The sequence below is a fragment of the Drosophila gunungcola genome (assembly GCF_025200985.1).
Source record: "Drosophila gunungcola strain Sukarami chromosome 2R unlocalized genomic scaffold, Dgunungcola_SK_2 000006F, whole genome shotgun sequence".
NCBI lineage: Eukaryota > Metazoa > Arthropoda > Insecta > Diptera > Drosophilidae > Drosophila > Drosophila gunungcola.
In genome coordinates, this window is record NW_026453168.1 from 4,727,251 (window position 1) to 4,753,018 (window position 25,768).

At 38.9% G+C, this 25,768-nt stretch overlaps 2 protein-coding genes and 1 pseudogene across 2 annotated transcripts in view; 2 read left to right on the forward strand and 1 right to left on the reverse strand.

Annotated features, from left to right (window-relative positions):
- LOC128254879 (exostosin-1) overlaps positions 1–25,768 on the reverse strand; it is a 65,941-nt gene that overhangs the window by 30,137 nt on the left and 10,036 nt on the right. Inside the window, exon 2 of the mRNA XM_052984229.1 lies at positions 4,726–4,878. Within this exon, the coding sequence (XP_052840189.1) occupies positions 4,726–4,878 (153 nt within the window). The remainder of the gene's footprint in view (positions 1–4,725; positions 4,879–25,768) is intronic.
- On the forward strand, positions 11,967–14,335 carry LOC128254882 (uncharacterized). Its single transcript, XM_052984233.1, is given in 4 exon segments — positions 11,967–12,092; positions 12,199–12,272; positions 12,719–13,403; positions 13,405–14,335. Coding segments are annotated over 4 exon segments (1,434 nt in total). The 5' UTR covers positions 11,967–12,077; the 3' UTR covers positions 14,065–14,335.
- LOC128254959 (G-protein coupled receptor Mth-like) lies at positions 18,566–19,635 on the forward strand (annotated as a pseudogene).

A 25,768-nucleotide genomic window follows, 5' to 3' on the forward strand; every position in this document is an offset into this window, starting at 1 on the left:
CTCGCGTCAAGCGTTGTCGAGAGACCAACCGACGTCCTCGTTCCATCCCCCCTTCTGTTGGCCATTCTCCTGGCCATTTCCCCAGCTTTCTTTGTGGCCATCGTGGTAGTCGCTTGTCGCCAGCTTGTGATAATGGCTCATAATGAAAGCAGCAGCAGCAGCGGCAAAGGAGCATAACCGCATAAGGACGCCGTGCAATTGCAAATGCAGCTCACATGAAATGCGTGTGGGAATTGTGCAAAGGAAAAGGTTTTTACCCTTCTATATTCTGGGTGTGTCGGTCAAAATATATAAAAAACATATGCATTTACGATTATTACAAAAACTCTAAGACATTGTTACATGATGGTTTTAAAACATCCCATATTGGTTTAAATTTGATAGGTTAAATGTAAAATTTTTGCAATGTTCAGAAAACAATATATATATAGCCATTAATATCACAGACAATAGAACATGCGAATACTGTATGAGCCTTTAAACAAACAGTCTTTACACTCAAAAATAAAATTTAGACAATTATTGCCTTAAGTTGTGTTTATTTTCCTACATTTTTTATGAAAAGGCAAATATTCCTGAAGTTAATTTTTTCTAAAACCAATGAATGATAAAAATTAATTTAATAATTTATTACGAATACAGCTCAAGAAATTAATAAAAATTAACTGAATATTCCTTTTCATCAACGCCATATCGTCGCTTAAATTAAAAGTACCTTAGAGCAAAGTCTGGTTATTATTTTCTGGGCTCATGGCAGGTCCTTATGCTCAGGACATTACAGCAATGGCCGGCAATTACTTGGCACGTTTTTTGGGGCAACTCACACCGACACACACAGCGATGTAGTAGCAAAGGGGAAATAGAAGAAAGTACTCAAAGAAATTGCCATTGCAGGACTGAGCAGCATTCGCTGGTTACTAGCTCTTCCTCGGGAGACGGCGCCTTGGGTTCCCATTGCTCCTGCCACTGCTCCTGCGCCTGCAAGTGTGTCGCCTTTTTAAAGTGATTTATGTGGAAATCTGAGATTAACGTGGAAAGTGGCAACCAGGGGAGGTGGAATGAGGAGGCGGGAAGCTTCTCGAACAGGTGCAACGGCAGCTGCACCTTGCACCGAACCGAAGTTTTCACTCACCGCCCTCCTTTCGTCCTGCATGTTGTTGATAATGATGATGCTGGCATGAAAATTTATTACTTGGGAAATTACATTATGAAAAATGCATAAAGCCGGATCCAGGGGGAGATGAAAAAGGGGGGCAAACAGACATTGGGGTCCTTTAATGAGTTCGGATTCTTCGTTTTCATATGTTTAAATTAGTTTGCATGTTCGACGAGGGGCTGCCTTTCAAATTATCTTTCATGGGGTCGAAGAACATGTGCTTAAGTCTCGTAATTGCTGATTTTAGTAACCCCAGGACTTACTCTTTTATATATATGTTTACTTAAACGATAAAAATTTTTAATGAGTATCTGAATTAAAATGTACTCCTTTTTATATGTGGCAATTTGTTTATAGAGTGATGATCAAGCTTTACACGATACAGAACTGCACTTAACATTTTTTTCCCATCAACATTCTTTAAAATGTTTCTCATGCTGCGAACATATGTCAATATAAATATTTGGTGATGACAAGCCAAAATTGAGTTTTCCCAGAGACCTTGAACTCCTGTAAAGTACCCATTACACACACTCGCACGCAACTATGCACGTTAACACACCGACAAAATAGTTTCGAAAATTGCGTATTGAAAAATGGCCAACCAAAAAGAAAACTTTATAAATTGTTACGCTCAAATTTAAGGCCCACAAAAAGTTGAAAGTTGCCCCCGGACAACCTTGAAGCACTGGGGTGGTTACGTGTGGCTGCAACAGTTGGCGTGGCCTGGCAGCAACATGGCGTATACGTAATTTCGTCGCGTCTGCTGTTAGCGGCAAAAATAAAAAAAGAAACACATACAAAATTACACAGCCAAAAAGCAAATGAGGAACAAGTTTTACTCCCAAGGACACTTACATGGCGTCTCATTATTTGCCACAGTTGCTACTTTCGGCGGACTTCAAAAATAGGCAAAGTCTGACAAACTAGCAAAAACCGCATGTTTGTACACTGATAAAATAATATGCAAGTCAGAGCGTACAGAAATTAAAGGGTGCAAAATTGTAAGTCATAAAATTAGGTTTTATAAATAAATAAATAACAAACAATTAAAGATTGATAAAATCCTCATAAACAAAAAAATGTATTTTATTAAGTTTGTAAGCTTTAATTTTAACACAGAAAAACCACTTTTTTTTTAACATATTCCGGTGAATTTTTGTTTTTTTTTTGGCGACTCACAAAAGTCCCTTGAGAAGTGCCAACCGCAAAGCCAAAAAAATTGAGTCAAAGTTGGATAAAATCGTTGACCTCGTATTAGAAACCACTCAGTAAAAAAATAAAGTAGAACTGGCGTTGTGTGGCTTGTTTTTGCCCATCATCATCACCATTATCATCATCTGCAGCGGCCCATCAACTTACGTCCTCCAATTCCCGCGGCGGGGCTGCATATGGTGCATGACATCGTCATCGGCGGCAAAAGCCATTGACGCCTTAGGCTCATTACAACAGCAACAAAGGGCGGACCCGAAAATCGGCCGCAAAACGACAGCGGCAGCAACAACAACAAAAAATTTCATTAAAAGCAGCTCAAGGTTTTTGAATGCAGTTGGAAAAGTTTTTTTTTGCAGGCAGACTGTGGTGTAGAATGAGTTGAAGTAATAACAAAACTTTTTAATGGATTTTGCGTTGGGGAATATGGCTGTATTCTTAATATATATATATATTTTAACATGAATAGGAAACTTGAGAAATTAAGTCAAAGTTTTTTTTTGTCTTTTGAATTAGTGTAAGCAATGTAGTAAGAAAAATATAACAAAACATAAATATGAGGCATACTAAATAATTCGAAAATAATTTCATTGACTTAAAATTTTGTAGTAAAAAACATTAAAAAAAAATACAAAAATGAAATAAAAAAGTTGTTTTGTTCTACACTTTAAAACTCTCAATAAAAGCATTTTATAGCATTCTTTTAGAAGACCGTAAATGATTTACATAATTAATATCCAAGACTCCGTGCGTTTCTGTATTGTAACAGAGATGGTTCAAAAATTGATAGACAAATCCCTCATTTCACATATAACATCAATTTAATGCTTCGCTGACCATAATCTCCCCGACTCTCCTATTGCTTGGCGTCCATCGAAAACGAGAAAAGTTTTTTAAGTCATTGTCAAACTCAATGGATTTTGGATTCAGACTTAAAATTTGCTTGGGGTTTCCTTCTACAATACCCTCATCACTATGTATATTAACGGCGGCAGCAACAACAACAATGCACATTTTGCATATTAATGCTGGTAAAACTCATCAAAAATACAGGAGCTCAACTCACCCAAAGAACTTTGGCGCCCACGCGCATTCATGAGCTTTTAGAGATTGTTTGCAAAAATTCGCTGATGCTATTCAGGGGTATTATGCAATTTTCTCTAAATATATACATATACAAACATAGTCAGATCCAACACATGCAGGGAGAAGGAGAGCGGAAGGAAGAAAGCGAAAGATATATCTGACAGGTGCATTAACGAAGTTCCCAGACAGCGAAGGCCCCTTGATAAAAAATGATGTGAGTGGGAAAGCAATTTGCTTGATTATGTAGAACAGTGCAGAGAGTTGAAGGCAGAACAGGATAAAGTCGGCAAAAGTGGGGGGCATAAATCGCTGACGCTTGACGCCAAAGCAGATTTGTCGCATAAGTCATGTCAAATTACAAGAAAGTAAAGAAGGCAGACAGAAGGCGGGCGAAAGGGAAAGCTTGCCGCCAGAAGTGGCGCAAAATCTGAGAAAAATTACATTCAATTAAAGGTAAAAGGCAACGGCTGCGTTGTCGTTCTTCATGAAAATCTCAAAGTAACCCTTGAATCGTGTCTTTAATATATTCATTATTTTGTCATGTTTTTCTCAAATTTTAAATGAAAAATACAACAACATCAAATGGCTGCTTAACTTTCATTGTCTCATTTACTTCATTGACCGCTAACGGCTTAACATTTATTAATATGTATTGACGAAGGAAAACAACGTAAAACAAGTATTCTGAGTGATAAGAATATTGCGATTAAACCATGGCCGGTTTTACTTTTTATGGCACTTTTTTCACAGCTTTGTCAACATACATCAAAGTGACGAGTTCATTTCTGTCAGCCATTTCTATAACTTCATTTCCACCATTAATTTGGCCAACGTAAACGACCCATGGACCGAAAAACATTTCAAATCATTTGACCATGATTGAAAAGTCACCGCGCTGTGTGCTCATCCCTGAATTTTTCGACTCCGGCATTAAACGAAATCCATTGGCATTGCAAATGCCTTTGGCCCGAGTGTCGTACCATTTAAATGAGCTTGTCAAGTCGGATTTCAGCACATTAATCACCACGAACATCCGACAGATACGTATATAGAAGATATACATAAAGAGGGCCAATGGGGGCGGCCCAGAGTCTCCGGTTAATGGCCAAAAGGATAGGGCGTGGCAGCTATTAGCACGATGGCGGAGGCTAAACAAATTACTTGCGGACCCAATGACAGCTAGAAACAATTTCTGGCCACTTCGCCGGCGACAATCATCGTCATCTGCGACTTTATTGGACGGAGAGATTGGGGGCGCCATCTCCACTTACCTGTCGTACTCGCGGTTGTCCTCGTCGCAGCGATTATCCTGCAGCTCCCGCCAACTCTTCCCGTGGCGACAGGTGGTGACCAGGACCATGTCGCGTCCGTTGTGCAAATGGAAGAGCGAGTTCCGCGTCTCCGAACCAATTCCGTGCACGTAGCTGAAAAATCAAGGAGAACGGTGTTCTTATTGGTAAAAGGTCAAATAAATTTAAAGCTAGCTTTTTGGCAATGAAAAAGTTCTGCACTTTTATTGATATAAAATTTTTTGCTTTATTTTTTGGATCGACCATATATTTGACTTTAATATTTTTTAGGAGTCTCAACAAAACATTTTGGAATCTTTTAAAATTTTAAAATATGTTGCCAATTATTTATTGGCCAAAAATTAGTCTTTTCAAAACCGTGTTATTTTACGCCAAAACCGTTTGTTTTGAATTTGCAATACATTAAAATTAAAACTTGTTTTGATTTCGTTTGAAGTACATATATTATATGTATATCTGTATCTGAAAAATGCTGTGCCTGTCAGTATTGTATTCATGCTTTATGGCCGACTATAACAGAGATTGCCACAGCGTTTTCCACTCCTCAACCGCTTCACCTAAGCTTCGATTTTATTCGAGTGCTTGGCGTTGTTGTCTTACATCGCAATCGCAATCGGGAAATGCTTACACAAACACAAAAGCGTATGTGGCAGTGGCAGTTGGATTAAACTGCTCCGATTGTTCAGTTGGCATTAACAGCGGCGTCAAAATCAATTGCAATAAACCAACCGCAGGGAAGGAGAGTACGATGGGATCATTCCGCTCAGATACGGCCAGAAATCTGAGCTGACCGTCAGCAGTGCGGCAATTGAAACAAAAGATGAACTTTGCGACAGCGACACTAACAATGGCAGGCTCACACATGTGCACACACGCACAACCACATACAGAAGAACACCCACACAAACGCAGTCGGCCACGGACAGTAAACGCTTTCAAGTGTATGGCTTGGCAAAATGGCTGTACACTTAGGAAAACTATAGATAAAATAATTAAAATAAGGTACGAACCTAATAAATGTACCTCAAATCTGAGATAGCAATTAGAAAAAAACATTTATTTTATAGGTTTTTTGTTAAACCAATTGAATGTTAAATTGCAGCTAATATTTTTCGTATTTGGGGAACTTAATTTAGAAATTGTACAGTTTTTAAAAGATTACACATGTTTAAAAAAAGGACAACACAAATAAGCTAAACATAGGTTATAAATATTACCTAACATACAATTTATATTTTTATTAAGATGCAACAAGAAAACTATTATACTATACTAATAATTTTTTTCTGTGTCTCAAGGAAGCTTTCGCATCAGCAGTCGAGCAGAAAAGAAGTAGCTTCTGGTGGAGAGAGAAAAAAGAACGAGGAGAATCCAGTGAGCAGGATAACGCTGTGTGGTTGTGTGTATGTGCAATTTCCTTCTGCTTGGCTTGCAGTTGAGCAAATTTCATACACAATGAGCCACGGCAGTTGCTCCACTTCACCTCTGCACCACCGAGCACCATCCATCCAGCCAAAAAACTAAACCAAGCCAAACCAAACCAAACTCGGCCACACAGCAGATTGGGCAGCGCTGATTTCCGTTGTCCGACAACTGGGAGTATCCTTACTCCTTGCAAAGGGCAAGGAACGTCTGCCACTGGACCTGGACTCCAAGGACGAAAGGAGGACAAGGAAAAAGTGGCAGCTAAGCCATAAGTTATTTGATTTAATCAGCGTGTCGTTGCCGCGGGCGAATTCTGAGGTTACGGCTCCAGAATCGAAATGAAACAAAATGTGTGCCTATCAATGGTCGGGGAAAACCAAAAGCTACGCCAATAAAAGCCACAACAAAAAATTGGGTCACTCCGATTGGAATAGATTTATTTGCTTAAAGCGTATCGATAAATATTCATTTATATAAATGTAAACCAAAATATTTTAGGACAACAATTTGTTTTAGCTCCTCTAAACTGAAATAATTTGGATATTTAAGTTAAGGGGAGTAACTATTGATACACAATTATGCAAAAACCAACCGCCTATGGCAAAAAAACGGCTAGTAAAAAAAAGGTAAAACATTCAAATACAAAACAGAATTGTCTGGCTATCAAAGCAAAACTAAAAAAAGTTAAATCTTTATTTCTACAATATTTTTTTTGTTACAATAACTCCAAATAATCCCACAAAGAATTGCATTTCTACAGAAAAAAAACATAAATCTTTTCGAATTCCATCAATTCATTTGAAAATCAAATTGAAAACCAATTTGCCGCCATGGGACACGCTAATGATACGAATAAATGGATCCAACAATTTATTTGTCAATTTATTTCCATAACAAATTTGATTGAATATGACAGCCGTCCTTGGCAGCAACAACAATCCACCATTAATGGCCATGCAAGTAATTTGAAGGCCCGAAAAAAATGGCAAGGGACGAGGATAAGGATTTTATGGGGCATCAGGGAATCTGCAGATACTCGCTTTTTGTCGTGCGTCGTGTAAATTAATTTAGGACGCTGGCAGATGTACAAAGTGAAGAGACAGAGAGAGATGGCGGCCACATTAATATAAATTAAGTACATGGCCTGGCAAAAGCAGCTAAAAAAATGCTTTCAGCGCCCATTACGAACCGGCTATGGTCTGTTCTAATCTAATTTATGCGCTAAATGGCTCACTGGCCTGGAGTATCCGAGTATCTGAATGTGGAAATGGTCTGATTCAAAGTTAATTTAAAGGAACCCATTGCGTTGAGCAAACTTGGAAGAATTTAAGATTAATATAGAGACCCAAATAACAAAAAAGAAAAAAGCCAGTAAAGCATACTACTAAAATACATTCCAAAGCCTCTAAAACAAGTTTAAACATCAAGGATTGAAAAATATTTAATACTTTGTTTATGGTTCCAAACTATTGTATAACAAAATAAAAGGTTAATATCGCAAAAAAAAAGTCCATAAAAAGTTAACTTTGGTACACCTTAAAAAAACTATATTAATTGAAATCTTTTATAAATCTCTTGAAAAAAATATGTGCTTTAAAAGCAGCAATCACGACAATTAATAAAAAAATATCTCTATAAATTGAAGTATTTAACACTTTCCATATTGACTTATGGTTTTACTTTAATCTGCCGCCCTTTTTTCGCAGCAATTGATAAAATGCTTTTCACCGGGGAAAAAACTCTCCATTCATAGGAAAAGAATGCCCTGAAATGGGTCAATTAAATATTGATTGGGCCGGCCTGCGGGCCACAACCGAAAAAAAGGAAGCCGGTCGGGCGAAGGACCCAAAAGCCATTCGGAGGGCTGTCATCGCCAGTGCGGCTCCAATGACAATAAAGTGCAATAACCAGACAGAGGGACCATTGAACCAGGTCCTAGTGGAGTCCTGCTCCTGACCACTAATCCAAACATAATCTAAAATAATTGAGTATGCCCAGGACGCGAAGCTTTTTTCGCCCAACCCGCCGCCCGTTCACTCTGAATAATTTATGCGCGCATTAAATAAGCTTAAAATGTGTGCGGGCTATGCTTTTTCTTTTAGTGTGCGAATAGAGTGGGGCTATCTGTGTTGCCCGCGGCCATTGTCTGCTACACTTCGGCTTACATGGGTTAATGCCTGGAACGGGACCCTTGTGCGTTGCCAAGAGGCTATGGCTTATGACATAAGTTTATGTTTTCTCCACTGCACAGACCCTCTGCGAGTTGTCGCCTTCGGGGCCAAATCGCCCGGGGCTATGCAGCATTTGCTCCAACCGAAGCTTATCTATGCAACTTCAAAGCTTTTGTGATGGCCCAGTCACATTCACATGAGCTCACAATCTATGGATGGTGAGCTGAGAAAACGTGGCGTATGCGCAATATCTCCAGCTCCAGTCTTTTGTGTTTCGAGCATAAAATGGTGTCGCAAAACTGCAACGAGAGCAGAGCAGAGCAGTTCGGAGCACCAAATAAAAAGAGAAAAAATGAAAAACCGGAACAGCAGAAGCGCCCCTGGCTTTAAATCAGTGCAGGCAACAACAACAACAAGGACATCAGAATACTGCTGAGACTCCAGCAAAATGCTGTAAAAGGACGAAAAGTTGAAGGGGTTTCGTCTAGGGGACGTCAGGTAAATGCATTTTTACTCTCGCAAAATAAATGTAAATATAATATTAAGTGCAGCAACGGCAGCATCAGCAGCAGCAGCAATATCAACAAATTGGTTTACAGAAGAAAAATAAAAACAGAAAATGGGCAGGACATGAAAATAAATATATATTTTAATGGGAAATAAGTCAAGCACGTGGACAGCTTTATGAAAATATAAACCACCAAGAAAACATTAATTTTTAAGATATAAATTTATATAGTTTTTGGTGGAATACCTTTTGGCTTGTAAGGTAATATATTTATTTTAATACGCATTAAAGTTAATAAGTTCTTAGCCTTAAAAGTATTTAACAAGCATCCTCATACAACTCTTTGTAACTATTTTAAATTGACTTTTCCTGTTCCAAAGTCAGCTCTTTTGTGCCATCTGCAAATGCGACCACGGTCCTAGCTCCCTTTTGTCCACTGTTGGATGTCAATCAGGGTCCGATTCTCCGGGCTGTTTCCATTGCTCGTCAAAGTTATTGCAGCAGGCGATGCCTTTGTTATCCCTCGAGCTCTGGTTATCTGCCCAAAAGAGTGTCTATCCTGAGACCCGAAATGCGAATTGTTATCAACGTTTTAGAAACAAGTCGAGGGGGTGAGATGGAAAAATCTGTGGCATCGAGGCGAAATTCGAGTTACAATTTGCAGTTAGCTCTTGCCTTATGCTTGGCCAACTGATACAGGATACAGGCAGTAGCAACACCGCACTCCCTTCACATCCTCATATTCCCTGCAGGCATATGTCTGCACGTTGAAAAATATTTTGCAAAAATGGTCAAAGAATTTGGTGTGCTTTCATAGGCATTTCAATTAAGCAATCTAACAGTTAAGAATAATAATCTTGGCTAAGCCAAAGTGTACTAAGGTACACTTCAATCCGATGACTTTAAAGAAAATGAAAGCTGAACAATATGGGATCAGTATGAATAAATTGAAAAATGTTATGTTAATGGTATTTTGGATTACTTCGAAATTAACGTTTTAATTATTCAAAAGCGTTATGAATAACAATATAGTTTCTAACACTTTATCACATTCTACAAGATTTAAAATTAACAAAATGTTTTTCATCTTATTAACAAAAACTGAACTGTGTACATTTCAATGGACAATTTTTCTCTTTGTGTGCGTGTGTGCTGGTTCATTGTTGTTGCGGCTTGTTTGGTTTTATTGTGTTTATATTTGGCTTAAGGCATCAATTTGCTTTTATGCAAGGACGACTACAACGACAAGGAGTTCAGGACTCCGACTGTAAGCTAGCATTATCAGCAAAGTCTGGCTAGGCAGCAATAACACAAATATGTCTATATAAGTGTGCATGTGGAGCATGTACAACGTTCATGTGGAGAAGGCAAGGGGCATATTGCATTAGCAGCCACTGCCACAATGTTGCATCGATTACATAATCCATTTACACAAATGGCATTTTAAATACATTATTGACTGAAGCGTGGAGCGCGTATTAAACAAGGCTTCAGCTCGCTCAACGATGCGTATGCGTAATGTGCCAGCAACGGAAGAGTCGAGCAAACGCTATTGATGTGTTGTGGGCGGTAATATATATACGTATTCATGTCCCACCGCCTCTTTCTATTTAACAGATGTTTAATTAGTGCACAAATGCAATTATTGCAACTTGATAAGCTCGTAAAGGGCAAAGCAAAACGGCTTAAAATTACTTAAGACATTGACTTACTTTTATTTGAAGGTTGATATATTAATAACTAGCAGTGTTCGAGCTCAGATTACGCCTCCTTTAATTAAACATTGTTGAAGTCTATTGATACGGCAAAGTCTTTAGCGATTTAATTATTTCTCCGTTTTAACAAAGTGTTGATGTAAACAAATTTAGATATTTATCAGACCATTTAAATTAAATTTTCTGTTCTCATCTTAAATGAATTTCATAAATATATATTTCAATGCACCAGCAGTTTTAAATTTATTTATTGTTGACAACTATATATAAATAGATGTTTATTAATATGTATTTAGAGCAAAAAAAAGAGGGTCTAAGCTAGAATACATTTATTGTTAATTAGAAACGGTTGCCTATAGTTGGAAAGGCCTATTTTACCTTTACGAAATTTAAACCGCAAACAAGTTCCTGGGAACTGTATAAATATCTCTTATTACCACTCGGCTCCTTCAAAAATATATTTCAATAAATATTTTTGCAGTTGTCACACGTCCCTTGATAATGAGGCATTTGACTTTGAAGTGGCGCCACCTGCCGCACAGATATATACGCATTCGAGTGCAGCACTTTGATCAAACAGAAAAAATATCTCAATAAACATCAAGAGCATTACCATGGCCATCATTAAAATGATGATGATGAGCGTAAAAGTGCATACACGCCACAAAGTCATTTACCGAACCCAATCGTTTGGCACGTTTCGGCCCACAGATGGCGTATTGATGATGATGATGATGGTTACGTATACATGTATATATCGCATGAGGAAGATGATGAGGATGCCATATATTGTGAGCGAACGCCTGGCATCGATAAATTGAAGTGCTGGCAACAAGGCAGAAGCTGAAAACGCTCATTAATAAATATTAAGTCATAATTAAACAGTTGCACTGGTGCCTGGTGCAAATCGAAGCTCTTGATGAGATTTAAAAAATATTTAAAACTTATTTAAAGCCTTCACGCCACCCGGTAGGCAGCTGCAAAATGCAGGCGAAATCAAGCAGCAAGTAAATGCACACGGAAACTAAAAACCGAATAAAAATGGAGAGTAGAAGCCAGGGGGATAGTTTAAAAAAAAATATTCGCAACAAAAAATGCAAAATAAAGGAAGGAAAAACCAAGCAGCCAGACAAAACCACAGGCACTAAAGATACCAAAAAGTAATGGAACTAATTGCTCGACGAAAGGCGGCCAGGCCAGCCTATCAGTCAAGCCCATTGTTCCCCACGAAAGTGAAAATGCCAATGCCAAGCTCAAAGCCAACGAGCTCCAATAATTGGAGCAACTGCAACTTGCAACATGCAACTAGCAACTAGCATTGCAACCACCAAGTGGCAACTACTAGTATATAAAAGCAAGTGCTTGGCGCGCAGGCGCTGACAGTTGAAATTCACCAGCAGCCACGAAACGAGCTCTTAATTTGACAAATCTGCATCCTCCAATTGCTGAAATATTCAAATCGAGCGGTGGGAATATTGAAGTGTATTTGCCAAGATGAGGAAGCGTTGCGTAAGTAAGCCAGAAATGGATTACCGAGGAAGTGTAACACATCAGCTAATTGACATTGTCAACCGATTTACATCCGGTTGAATTGGGATTACTTCAACTCTCGTAGATCAATTGGATTTGGCTGCTGTTGCTGCTGAAGCTGATTTTGATCAGAGGCGAACAGCAGGCAGAAGATCACAGGTGAGTCGGAGTCCGTAAAAAAAAGGAAACAAAAGGAAAAACGAATTTAAAAGACAAAAAATATTATTGAAAAAATCAAAATAAGCAAAATGTGCAGTAAAAGATAAAAGATAAATATAAACAAAATCATCCATTAATTGCCATAAATGTTTGATGCGAACATTTCAAGTGATTTGAGTGATTTTACCCAGAAAGAAGTCAAGTCTTTAAAGAGACACTCGAAATTTGGAAATATATATACTTCTCTCACCACAAATCAAACCCCAAAATTTATTAACATATTTTCTGTTATTAAAAGTTCAGCAAAGAAAATAATCATGCTGTTTACTACATTTATTACATTCAAAAGCTTTTAATGAACCTCTAATCCTTTGTTACTCATTTAATGACTGTCATAAAAATCTAATAAAAATCCACACAAACTTTTACTTTCACTTTCTCCGCAGAATCCAGCGTCGATTTATGTGGCAAGAGATGAATAACTCCGTGATGGGCGGTGTGCTGGGACGGATGTTCAATGGGGCCCGGGCGATGAAGTCAATGTTAACGGATCTCATGCCGAGCACGGCGGGCTATGGACAGAAGTCCACCATAGACTTCCTGCCCACGGAGATGACGCGAGTGAAATACATCATCCGGAATCCGCACAACAACAAGCCAATGAAGATCATCAAGATGCGGCCATCGCCAAAGAAGGTGGTCAAACTAAGGAGACCCATACCGAAGCCCACAGTCACGGAATCCTCGATGATGATCACTCACACGGCCCACGGCGATCATCGCATGCGGCAGTTGGAAAAGGAGCAGGAATTGATAGCCGAGGGAAAGGCGCCCATGACCAGCGATGAGGCGATTATGGAGAAGTACTTCAAGAAGCGGCCTCGAGGCGGATCCTCCAACGAAGTGATCTCTGGCAAGATCATGGAGTACCAGAGCTGGAAACCCGTCTACAAGGCGGGTGAATCGCCCTCCTCTTTTGTTACACTAAGACCGCAACCTTTAACCCGTTTGCACACCGATATATCCAGTGGCGATCACGAATTGTTGCCCAAACCGGAGAAGCTGGTGAGCTTCGAGTATGACAGGGAAGAGGAGGAGGAGGCGGAGAACGAGGTGGCCAAGCAAATGGGTACATCGGTACGAGGTCACCGAACATACTGGTGAAGCCAGCGGTGAAGTGGAGGCGGTGGAGGCAGTAGCCTCCATGGAGAGTGGTTTTGTGCCCAGTCAGGGAATGACTTTTAGGTCTCAACCAGCACCACCACCACAACATGCTCCAAGGCCCAGACATCGCAGCCCGCCCAGTAGCACATCTTCCACCACAACCACCACAGAGGCACCCAATTATCCCGCTTCGTTCCTCAAGAAATTCCGCGAAAGGGAGCTGACCACCACCCGAAGACCCCGTAAACAGCACCACAAAGAGATATATCTGATCCGCGAGAACGAGGACAGCTCGGAGGGCAACACCACACCGCCCTCCTTCGCGATGAGCAGTTTGAGGGCCCGCCTCCAGGATCAGCAGCGCCACCAGAAGCAGCAGCACAAGCAGCAGCTGGAGGAGGAGGAGCTGGAGACCGCCCTCGTGGATGCGATGCACGGCGAGAAGTGGCCCTCGGAGGTGGCCCACAGTGGCTTCCAGCTGGCCAGTCCCATTGGGCCCAGTGCCGTGGCCTTCGAGCAGCCGCTGGCCAAGGCGCCACGGGGTCAGTACAAGCGCCAGACGCGCGATAACATTCGGCAACGGGGATCCGTCAAGTTTGGCGATAAACCCAACTACGATGAAGTCTGAGGGGTACCCGAAGTCAAGCTACCAAAGAGCCAAGAGCTGCAGTTAAGCATCATGGACAAAAAAACATAATAACTAAATTCAGTAGTTTTGTTTAACAAAGTCAGTAACATATAAAACTTGCCTATTTAACAAGCAATGCAACTTTTGGCTTTTATTTAATTTATGACAAAACAAACTTTTTATTTAGTACAAAAACGTACAAGTCAAAATTGTAACAAGTTATATTTAAAACTAGCACATAACAAGTAAATTAACAAAATAAACTAGGAAAACTTATTGTAAAGTTATTTACATTTTATAAGTTGAGTTTTTGAATGGTGGTAAGTTTTAAGAGATAACAGCTAACCATAGTTTAAAAAAATATTATTTAACAATCGGATTTTATTTGAACTTTCATTTGAACTCTGTTTAATTAGATTATCTAAGATTTAAGATTAGCGTTTTTCGACAAGTAAAAGCCAGGCAAAACATTTGAACAACAATTTCCCATCGAGTTGCATTTCATTCGCGGGTTCGGAGTCAATGCACCCATGGCACGCAATAAAATGCAGCATGCCGCAACGGACATAAAACTCTGGAAATATTTTGACTTTTAATTAATGCCAGTTAGCGATTTTCCCTTGGACGTTTGTGTGTGTTATCGCATTCCGCTTAGCAGCCTGCATTTGACAACTAATTTAAAAAGTTTACATGGCCGACAGCCTTGGGGTCGGTCTGAAATCGAGAGCGTTGCGGCGAAGTGGGTTAAACCTGCTATAAATTCCAGAACAAAAGCCATAAGACACACCGTGCGACAGAGGCAGGGATAGAGCAAACGAAAGAGATAGCCAGCCAGATGGAGGGGCGAACAAAGAGAAGCGCATTTCCACTTTGAGTGCGGTTTTTAATCAACTAAAGCAGCACCAACAACAACAACAACTGCAACGGAATTAAAAAACTCAGAATGCCCACTAAAACCCAAGGAAAGAGAAAGGGGATGAAAGGAAAAGAGAAAACGCGATAAACTTTAAATGAAACGACATGTCGGCTTAACTGGCGAGGGAAAATGCAGGAAAACTGGGGAGCCTACAGATTGGAATTGCCGATAGCCAACAATGCAATGAAAATAAGATAAGAGAATTCTAGATTGCGGAATTTGCTGCGGAAAACGAAGTGGGAATGGAATTATCCGAGTTAAACTTACAGACATATATATTGGCGATGATTTACCTTTGAACATTAAGACAATATCGATACAATTTTTAATTTAAAATTAGTTGAAAAAATTAATGACTGTGGGTTTTTTCTGAAACAAAGTTTTAATAGGAACAAATAAAATAATGAAAGGTTAATCACTTTCATATAAAATATAGTTAAATGCGCTAAATTAGTTTTTAGTTATTTTTTGCTAATGACTGTTATTATTTAAATGAAATATTAAAATAATATTTTATTGATTTTTAAATCAATATTTTTAAGCATAAATTGATAATTTGCAAAGCCACAAATGAATCTCTTAAAAGCCATTAAAATTGTTTTCTCGGAAAAAAATGCGAAGCTTACAAAAGTTTTCTTCTTTATTTATCACTTTTTTCTTGCCAAAAACTTTCGCAAACTTTCAGTTATCAAGAAATTAGATGCTTTATAGTCTTTCAATACTTGCGAAAGATTTTTGCAGGAAACAAAAATTTTCTTTCCTAAAAATATGATTGCAAGTCTACAGGATATTCAAATTTGCCAACGAAAATCGAAATCAAGATAAATTCACCTGGATAGCAGGTGAGCAGCAAGCAATAACAAATTGTGTGCGTTGTGGGCCACGCCCCCGGCAAAGTCTCACCTACGCCCACGAAAACGGCAAACAAAAGTTGGCAAGTTGAATTTGCCTTTTTTCAAGGACATTATTGGGACATGGCTGTGCTGGCTGGCTTCTTTTTGTGCATTTCTGAGAGTGGGTTCGAAGTCAGGCCCCATGTCGACCCGTACACCTGTCCGCTGGCAGGAAACGTGTTCCTGCCACCCCACGCCCATTGTCCTCCTCCGCCACGCCCCCTAATTCCGCCCTGCAGGCTGTCCCACTGTCGAGTGCACCAAATACAAATTAGAATTTAAATGAACAATGCAACCAGAGCGGAAGTTTCTGCGAGTGTGAGTGGATTTCTATAAAGGTGTGCGGGTATTAGTGGGTGTGAGCTGAATACACTGGGAAAAATCTTTGGAAGAATATTCCCCAGATTTAAGAATGTTATTTATATTTTCTAAACTATTTATACCTTGGGACATGGAATAACCAAATTTGGCAGCCCTCAATATGTTTTGTTATAAGATACAATGAAATCGATTTAAGATATTATATAAAAGTTTTTTTTTTTAGTTTTGGTCAGTGCAGTGAGTACAGTATATGTGAGGACGACATTTAGGGTGACATTGCACGTAGAGCGCGTGGGCCAGCAACATCAACAACAACTCCTAGCATTGGCCATAATGTCATACAGTTTGGCGCGTACTTTCTGCCACTTTTACCTCCGACTTTTCACCCAACTTTGCTTCTTCTTCAACGTGCTCTTTTGGGGTATTTCAGGGAAACAGAAAATAGAGTAAGAAAAAAGTTTCGAGATTTCTGCACTGAAGGCGATGTCAAACTGGGTCGCTTCAATTCAACGGCGAAAACAGCGAAATGTCAAACGGATTAATGGAATTTCCCAACGAAATATTTCGGAAAAGTACAGCCAATGTTGAAATAAGAAAACGGGAATGGAAAATGATCAACGGTATAAATTAAGTTAAATACATACTCAATGAGAAAAGTCAAAGATATTAATGGGCTTTAACCTGGAAGTTGCATTAAAACAAAAAAAAAGGGAAAAGTCAAAGAGATTAATGGGCTTTAACCTGAAAGTTGCATTAAGAAAAAAAAAATTAGATAAATGTCCTCGGAAAAAAGTTTTCAACAGGAATTAATTTAATTTCAAACAGGTTGAACTATGTACTAATGTATCCTTTTGATTCACATGTTTTTGCTTTTCGATGTATTTATAATTATTTATAACAAACCTATTAGTTAAATATTAAATGAATTTATAAGAAAGTTTAATGTACACGTACTTGATGTTTGAAGAAATTTCCAAGTCCACAAACTCTACAATAAGCCCATTGTAACACATTGTAAATTAAGGGTATGACAAACAGAACGCAAATCGATTACGCAAGTCGACTACGAACAACAATCCTTACGGTCATTCTTTTTGAAACGGAATTTTGCGGGGATTCTTTTACGGCGCAGTCGACCAAGTCAATTAAATATTGAAAGAACGTTTAAATTGTTGCTCGGTTAACTGGTGAAACAGTTAAGCGTGGGCTGGGTGCATGCGCCACTCGTTCATTAATTTGCCTCGCACCTTTTGGCGACCCGCTGCTGTCAAAGTTGAATTTATTAAAGCGAAATTCTTTTAATTAAAAACGTGACAGGTGAAAAATGGGCAGTTTTTATGGGCGCGGGTGGCGGTGCACATCAAACTGAATCGTGTCGAAATTATATTAATTATGAATTCGGACAACTCGGCTGAAGCCAATTGGGCTGTGTCCTCACAGCGAGCATTGAACTCGCAATCAACGAAGCCAGCATATATAGGATGGCAGCAAGAGCTGATTCACTTGGCGCCGAAAATATTTTGTTTGCTTTCTGGAAACCCCCACATACACAGCCAGAAATAACGGGGGTGTTTGGGTTGGGTAACAACGATAGCTCTCTGGCATCGTTTAGCGTCAGGTTTCGAAGTGCGAAATGTTCCCAGCTCGCTAAAAAATTAAATATTCAAATATAGCTGTTGCCACAGCTCACAGGGATAACCTAGAACTGGGGGGAAAAGCAAAAAGGAGCAAATGAGCGAAGGAGCGGGGCGGAAAAGGAGCCGTTTAGTGTGGGATCCAAAGCTCTCGAACTGAATAGGGACACGAGCAGTTGCTCACATCCATATGCATACGGAGGAGGCGACAAAAATGTTCCAGTTCAAATGGGTTCCTATTTCTAAAGGATGCGAAGCCTAATTATTTAGCAGCAGCCAAACAAGATTAAAAAGAATAGATTTCTGTGACTTTCCGGAATGCCACATCCTGCTTAGCTTGAATTGGAACATTTAAACAGAATTTGTCATATTAAAAATGTTTTGTTTTTTAGGTGCGTAATTTGCAACCGAAACTAAGATAGGCAAAACTCTTACTCATTGACATTTATTCTATGCAGACTCTGCCATCATATTTTTGGAGTAGTATCATTAATTAGATCTTCAAGTTCATTAACTAGTTGCATACCTTATAGAGTCTTAATGTTAAAGTCGCGTTAGTGATAAAAATTGTGTTTAATGGACACATAGATAAGAAAAATGTTCTTTCATTTGAAATGGGTGTAGATAAAAATAACCCTGGAAATATATATATTTTTCGGTTATTCCTGCAATTTGATTCTTTAATGATTTAATTTTTAAGTCATTATTTCATTTATTTTATGGTTTTTTGAGGAAAAATGCGACTACTTTTGGGATTGTTTGTTATACCGTTTTTGCTGGTGGTGCAAAAAACCAATGCTGAGATTGAAGGCTGTGATTTCTTAGACACTGTGGATATACCGGCAGGTTCATACCATACAAGGATCTACGCATTCCCAAAAACTTAACGGGTGAATATGACTTTAAGCTTCTGCCAGACGGCTCAAAGGAAAAGGTGCCAGTCCACACAAAAGGATGTGTTTGGCAACTTACTTCGTGCGTCAGGTTTTTCTGCCCTCCAAACCAAATAATGCAAAATGGTTGACATGACAAAAAGAGAAGCTGGACGAACTCGATCCCCATACAAACGAGACCCTCGAAGACAAGTCGTTGGTTAGAAAGAACATTAGGACCGACATAATCGTTCAGTGGGATTTGCCCCTTAGTTGTGACAGTATCTTTTACTTAGACATCAGGGATAAAGAGGATGAGTACACTCTGTTCCAGGTTGTTCTGAATAAATGTGCGTTATGTTTGCAGACTAACGGACTTTGTATCTCCATAGAATGGAACCCTTCTACGCCACATTGATAACTTGCTCGTTAGCAAGAAGGGAATATTGCTTCCAGCATGTTTTTTTAGCAGACGGCAATTCAACAACCATTCGAATTGCCCCTCACAATTGCTTGCCTTCAGAACCTTCAAAAACAGGACAGACCTTTGGTAAGCTAAAATGCATTACCAGCTTAAGTGCTTTCTGACTTTGCTTTTCTATGATCTGTCTTCTAATGGCCTATCTCCTTCTTTTGCTTGACCTCTGGAACTTGTCGCAGGGCTTTTGCACTACAGCAGGTTTGCCCATTGATTTCGAGGTCGTAAATACACTGTAACAATGAATATCACTTCTTGATATCTTCACAAGGTTTCATGGGCTACTTTTTTTGTCATGGCCGCGTTCCTTTGGCTTTCTGTCTTGAGTCTGCACCTCTGGAGGAAGTTTCACGGCTCGGACACGAACGAAAGCTTCCTGGCCTACAGCTTGGGCCATGACGGTAGTTTTAACCGAATTGCCTATTTAGCAGATCTGTTCGTAGAGAACGAGGAATGAAAGCCACGTGTGTACGGTTTAGACCGGTTCTGGATAAATAGTGGATTCCGGGGTCCAATTTTTTTGTAAGCACTTATGCAGCTTCTTCTTCCACCCACAGCTCGAGATTGGAATACCCAAGTATTTTTTTTTTCTCCTTTTAAACAGCATTATGAGTGAGTGAAAGGAAAGGAGGCCGATAAAACACAGTTTGAAAATATAAAGATGGAAAAAAAGACTTATAAGGATTTCTTCTTAAATCACTTATAACATTAATGGGAAACCAAAAAAAAACCGATCTTGCAGAAAACTTATTCGGCGCAGAACTCAGCGAGGGATATTATTTTTTGTACTAATGCATCGTAAATTGCTATTAACCTGTTGTTGTTTTTGTTTGAAAGTAGGCGTAATATTGGCCAAAGATGCCTAAAGTGTTTACGACCTTAAGATCTCTTTTGTGTCTTGCAATTATTTTTTCAAAAGCAATATATTTATATATACCAACCCAACTGAATAAACAGCCAGCTTAATGAGTTCATTCTTAGTAGAGCAAAACGTTAACGTCAACTTTGTCGGCTGGCAATCATGTGCAAGTACACTTCCATCCCAACTTGCGCTCCAGCTCCAGATACAACTGCAGTTCAGCAGATCCACGGTTCTACAGCTCGAGTTTATGGCTGAAACTAGTGCAGTTAAAAGCCCAGCGGGCGAGTGCCACCAGAATGAAGATGTGTGTGTGTGTGTGTGTGTGTGTGGCCAAGTTTATGTGAGGTTGGCATAGTGGGTGGTGTGTGTGTGCTCGCCGTTGAAGTGTAATCAACAGCACGGCGGCAATTACGGCAGACACTTGTATGGGTAAAAGTAGTCCTGGCTGAAAACCCCCCACATTTTGCCCTTCTTTCCCGCGTAGGCATAAAAGTTGGCGGAGGATAACGCAGCGCAATTTGCCAAACTGCACTGAGCGGATTTAGAGCAAACTGCTAAAACGCCGAAGAGGAATATGGGGATAAACCACTCACATCAGCGCATTCGCCCCTGCCTTTGGGAATTTCTTCCTGGGAGTAGAACTAGAGTCTGGTTTAAATTGTGCGCATTATTATTTTAATGAATATTACATTTCGCGTCACGAATTGAATTCCTATTTCTAAAAAAAAACATCCAGCTGCACCAGTTTCGCCCATCAGGTGGAAATATTGAGGGTGGAGCTTCAGGAATTCATAGCAAACTTTTAATATTGCAATTGATTGGGGAGTTCAATGGTTATTGGCTCATTTAAGCCAAGATGAAGCTAAACTTTTAGCAAACCATACATTTTGTAGAGAGCTTGTACTTTTAGCGATGAATTCGGTTTGGGAATTGAGTTAAAATAAATGTAGTTAATAAAGCAGAAATAAAAGCCCTTAGATGAACAAAACTATACACAAACATATACTATTTTTGTTGTGAGCTTGTATTATTTGCAATGAAATTGGAAAAAATAGCTGTCTCCAAACTAAAATTAAGTTTAGTAATATTAATATTTTAGTTCAATCTTCTAAACATAACAGTGGACTTTTAAGAATAAAGTGTTATAAACGAACCCTTGTGTACTCAAATTCTTAAGCTAATTGAATTGAGATAAGGAATTTTGGCAGTTGAAAACCTATTTCTATCTTGCCAAGAGGAAGAGAAAACCGACGTTCATTTATATTTATAGATTTTATAGTTTTATATCCCGGAAATTATAATAAATAATAACAAACATCTGGTGCTTTTTAAAGTTTAGAAAATGATCATTTATTTGCCTGCCAACTGTTTGCAAAATCTGGAAATTCCATCAGAATTTCACCAATGCGGAATCGATTCACGTTTTCTCCTTATGCGAATGAATTGATTTTAATAGTCTCGAAATACGGAAAAAGGAGTTTGTCCAGCAATACCGATTGGCTGGCTGCTCATATCGATAACCAAACACAAACAGAAAGTTTCCTGGGCGATGGAGGGAGAGCCATTCAATTTTTATTAAATAACTTCATGCATGGCAAGTGCTTTGCTGCGAAAGGATTTGGTTCTCTAGTCGATGCGAGGATGAGGATATGGATGTGGATGTGGATGTGGATGCCATCCTGTCGCTGCTCGATGGCTCTGTCAATAGCAGTCGTGGCATCTGGGCGGCTGGAGTGGTTCTAGGGGGGCGTGGCAGGGGGATTTTTTATTGATACGCCCCGATGCCAGGCTCCAAATCGCATATTATCGCGTCTTGTGTGTGGGGGATATGTGGGTCTGGGGGGTATCCTGCCATGTCCTGCGCCTGCATTGATCATTAATCTTTGCAAGCTGCCAACGTGTTCGCCTTTTTCGGACCTCAATTGCCTGGCGAGTGTGAGTGTGTGCATTAAAATGGCGGATGAAGTCCATTAGAAAACTATTGAAGCACATTTTGTCGATTGCAGCCAGCAGCCAACAGCCAGCATCCAGAAGCCAGTAGTCGAGCAGAGCCATACTCCATATCCTGGCCGTGTGGCAGGATGTGGCAGCTGCCGCAATTGAATGGTCTTCTCAACCCCTTCACCCCTCGGGCGAAACCGAAAAAGAGATTTAAAGCGAACAGCAAGAGCCAGACTTTCAATTAACCGCCGAAAGAACTGCAATTTGTTGGCCTAATCGAAGCTTCTTTGTAGCGAGAATCAATATAATGCAGCCAATTGATGAATATTGGTTCTTTTATATTCCGAAATTGAACAGTTGAACTGGTTCAAGTTTATATGTAGTGGAAAACCAGATTAAGGCCTAGAACGTACTTTGCCTACAAAATAAAATGAGTCCTTTAAGAAAGAACAATAAAGCTTTTTATTCACATTTTTAAAAGAAATAATATTGTAACGTTAAAATAGCAACATTTTATATTTAAAGAAAATAAAATAATTTTAAAGAAAATGGGTAAATAACTGTACATATGAAGAGTTATGAGTTGAATTTGACTGTTTTGACCTCTTTTACTTTATTCTTTAAGCAAATTATTTTAAATTTAATAAGCTGCCAAATCTCAATCGCTGAGCCATCAAAAGAAAAGAACAAATAAAAACAGAAAATATGAAAAGGGTCCAGATGCTCAACCGCAAATAAAGTTCTTTGAGTATGAAACAAAATAAATAAAATGCAATTTAATATGAAAGAAATAAAAAAGGGGAAAAACATACATCAACAATTTGCGCTTCTGCTCTTTTTGCTCTGGCTTATTTTCCATTTTTGCCCTTTTATGGCATTTGCTGCCTTCTTTTGTTGGTATTTTGCTTAATTATCCACATGAAAAGTCCTTCACAAATTCCATGGGGCAACGCGAAAAGATGGTGGAGAGAAAAAGCGTGAAATGAAATTACATTAACAGTGGAAATATGTTAGAAATGCGAGCGGTCCAGAAGTGAACATCAAGTGCCAAAATGAAGCTAACTTTGAAGAGATTTTCGCCTCGAGGTGGATGGCATAGAGATCCGAGTGGGAGAGAAGCAAAAAAAAAAGCGAAAATTCCAGTGGCAGATTTGGTATTTGCAAGTGGCCATTACAAAACTTGAATGGTTTTTAAAGTTAATGCAAAGTTCTGCGGTTAAGTCAAATCCGATTAGCTTTTGATGCTCTTTATTTATAGTTTTAAAGGAATAGCAATGTTGTTTTCACAATATATCAACACAAAAAACATAGATACAATTGCGTTTGAAAAAGCACAGATACTTGTTTGCACCTTTCAATAGTTTTACTGTACATTTTTTAAAATCGGAAGTATGAAGGTTTGATGTAACAGTGTATTCCAAAATAAGTTTATTTACAAAATACTTGCGCCCAATTAATTTCAGTCGTTAGCAGCAGACACCAAATGACTGACCTGATATGAAAGCCGTCCTCGTTCACCCGCTGTCTGGAATTTCACTCCAAAGTTCAAATGCCAACGCTGCCCACAAAGATCCGGCAAAAGGTTCAAATAACCCAAATACATTTCTTTTTTTACTTATTTAGAAATACTCCTTCGGCTTTTCCCTATTGACAAGAGTATTTATTTTTATTTCGGTTTCGTTCTTTTCGGGGTTTTTCTTTTATGCAGTTCATTTGCCAACTGAGCGCGAAAAAGGGGGGCTAACAAAATAAATGGCAAGGAAGAAAAAATTTTAATTAAATCAAATAAATATATGTACGTATGTTTGTGTACGTGGGATGCTGGCTTTTTAATTTGATTATATGTTTGCGCTTCTGTTTTTATTATGTATGTATTTTCCTTTCGGCATATGGTTTTTGTTGTTCCAGAAACCAAAAGACAAATGTTGAGGGAATAAGCGAAAAAATGCGCAGAACTGACAAGAGTGTAAATTCAATTAAAAAACGCTTTTCAAATATTCATTACGCCAGGGGGGCTTCGCTGATGGTGGGCGGTTTGCGGATGTATGGGAAAGTTGGTTAATTAGCGCCTGAAAGTATGCTGGGGTTTGTGCCTTCATTTCTGTTTTTTAGGCGCAAAAAGGCCGCATGTTCGCCTGCTTGCATAATAATAATAATAATCATGTCGAGAGGAGCAGGACATGCATACCACCCACATACACATATAGAATAGTTTTGAGACCCTTTGAAATAGTTTCGTTTTAAGTTTTAACATAAACTTTTTGAATCTTTATAGATCTAAAAATTATTTTTATATATTCAAAATTTGTTTAATGTTAATAGCATCAGAACAATAAAAAAAGAAGAGGGAAGAAAAGAGATTTTAAAATATATTTTATTCAGAAATTCCGATACTAAATGTTTAAATTATTTGTTAATAAAAAAATGGAAACATTTCAAGTGATTTCCTAGCACCAGAGTTTCAGGAACCACCTATATTTGCGTAGGCCAGCTTAACAAAACAATTTCCATGTTTATAGCCCAATTTTGGGTTAATATTTTTTCGCTGTGCATCGACCCCATTCAACCCTCAAAAGAGTGCTTTATGTGACATAGTTCTAGCTCCAAAAAGGCGCTCAAAAAGCGTGGAAATTTGATTATTGTTGTCGGCTGCGGCTGCTGTGGCATGATGAAGTGTCATGAAATTTAATCAATTTATTTGAAACGTGAGCGGATTCTCCGGCACTTTGCTTGTGCTCCTGATGTTGTTGCCGGGCAATAAATAACATCAGCGTCGTCTGTCGGTCGCTCAACTAAAAATTGTAACAGAGCAAAAGTGCCAAAGTAAATAACAAACAATAGAAATGCAATAACAACAGGGAGCAAATGGAAACAAAGGCAAAGGGAAGAGAAGGATGTGCGGAGAAATATCGCAAATAAAGTTTCATTGTTTAGCAAGCGGGCATAACCGCACGCCACACACAGATACTCACAAATACATAAAAACGCAAACACAATCGCCACACAAACACATGACGCGACGCTTCTTTGGGCCAAAACAATTTTGAAGTGAAAAAGAGGAAACTGAAAGGGAAATAAAGTCTACATTTCAGCAACGAAGTTTGGATGAGCTTGCATGGTAGACATTTCTAAGCTAGATTTTTTGGGGATTTACTTGACACAACATTGTACAATTTTTCACAGTAAGCAAGAACTCTGAAATTAAAAATATTTACGATTGGATTGCTGTCGGAAATCAGTATTAATAAAAAGGTGAAATATTTAACTGTTAACGTATGTATGTATAGAAAAATAGCAGACTGTATTTAGTGTATCATTGAGGAACATTTTACATTAATTAAACTTTTTAATATTAGTAGGAGTTACTTGTTCTAAATATGCATTCAAATAATAATGCTATGAACTAATATATGAATAACAATAAAATCAATTCTTATAATTAACTGTTATATAACCTAACCAGCTCAGGTGTTTCATTATTTAGCAGAAGATCCCAGAGCAAAAGTATACCTATATCGTATTGCAGGGTAAGACATACGGAAAAGCCAACTCCTCTCGTCCCTTTCTAGCTGCTCCCTTGGAAAATCCTTTACAAACTCCTCCGCCAAGCACGTACGCAGACCAAAAGAGCCTTCTTGCCGCCCCGAAAAACACCCATTTGTCAGGGCCGCATCCAAGAGCTATACACCCGTTTGAGCTCCTCTTCGGAGAACGTTTTGTGCCATTATTGTTGGCATAACTCCGGAACCGGGCGAGGGGGCGTTTGGGGCATAGAGAACGTTTATAA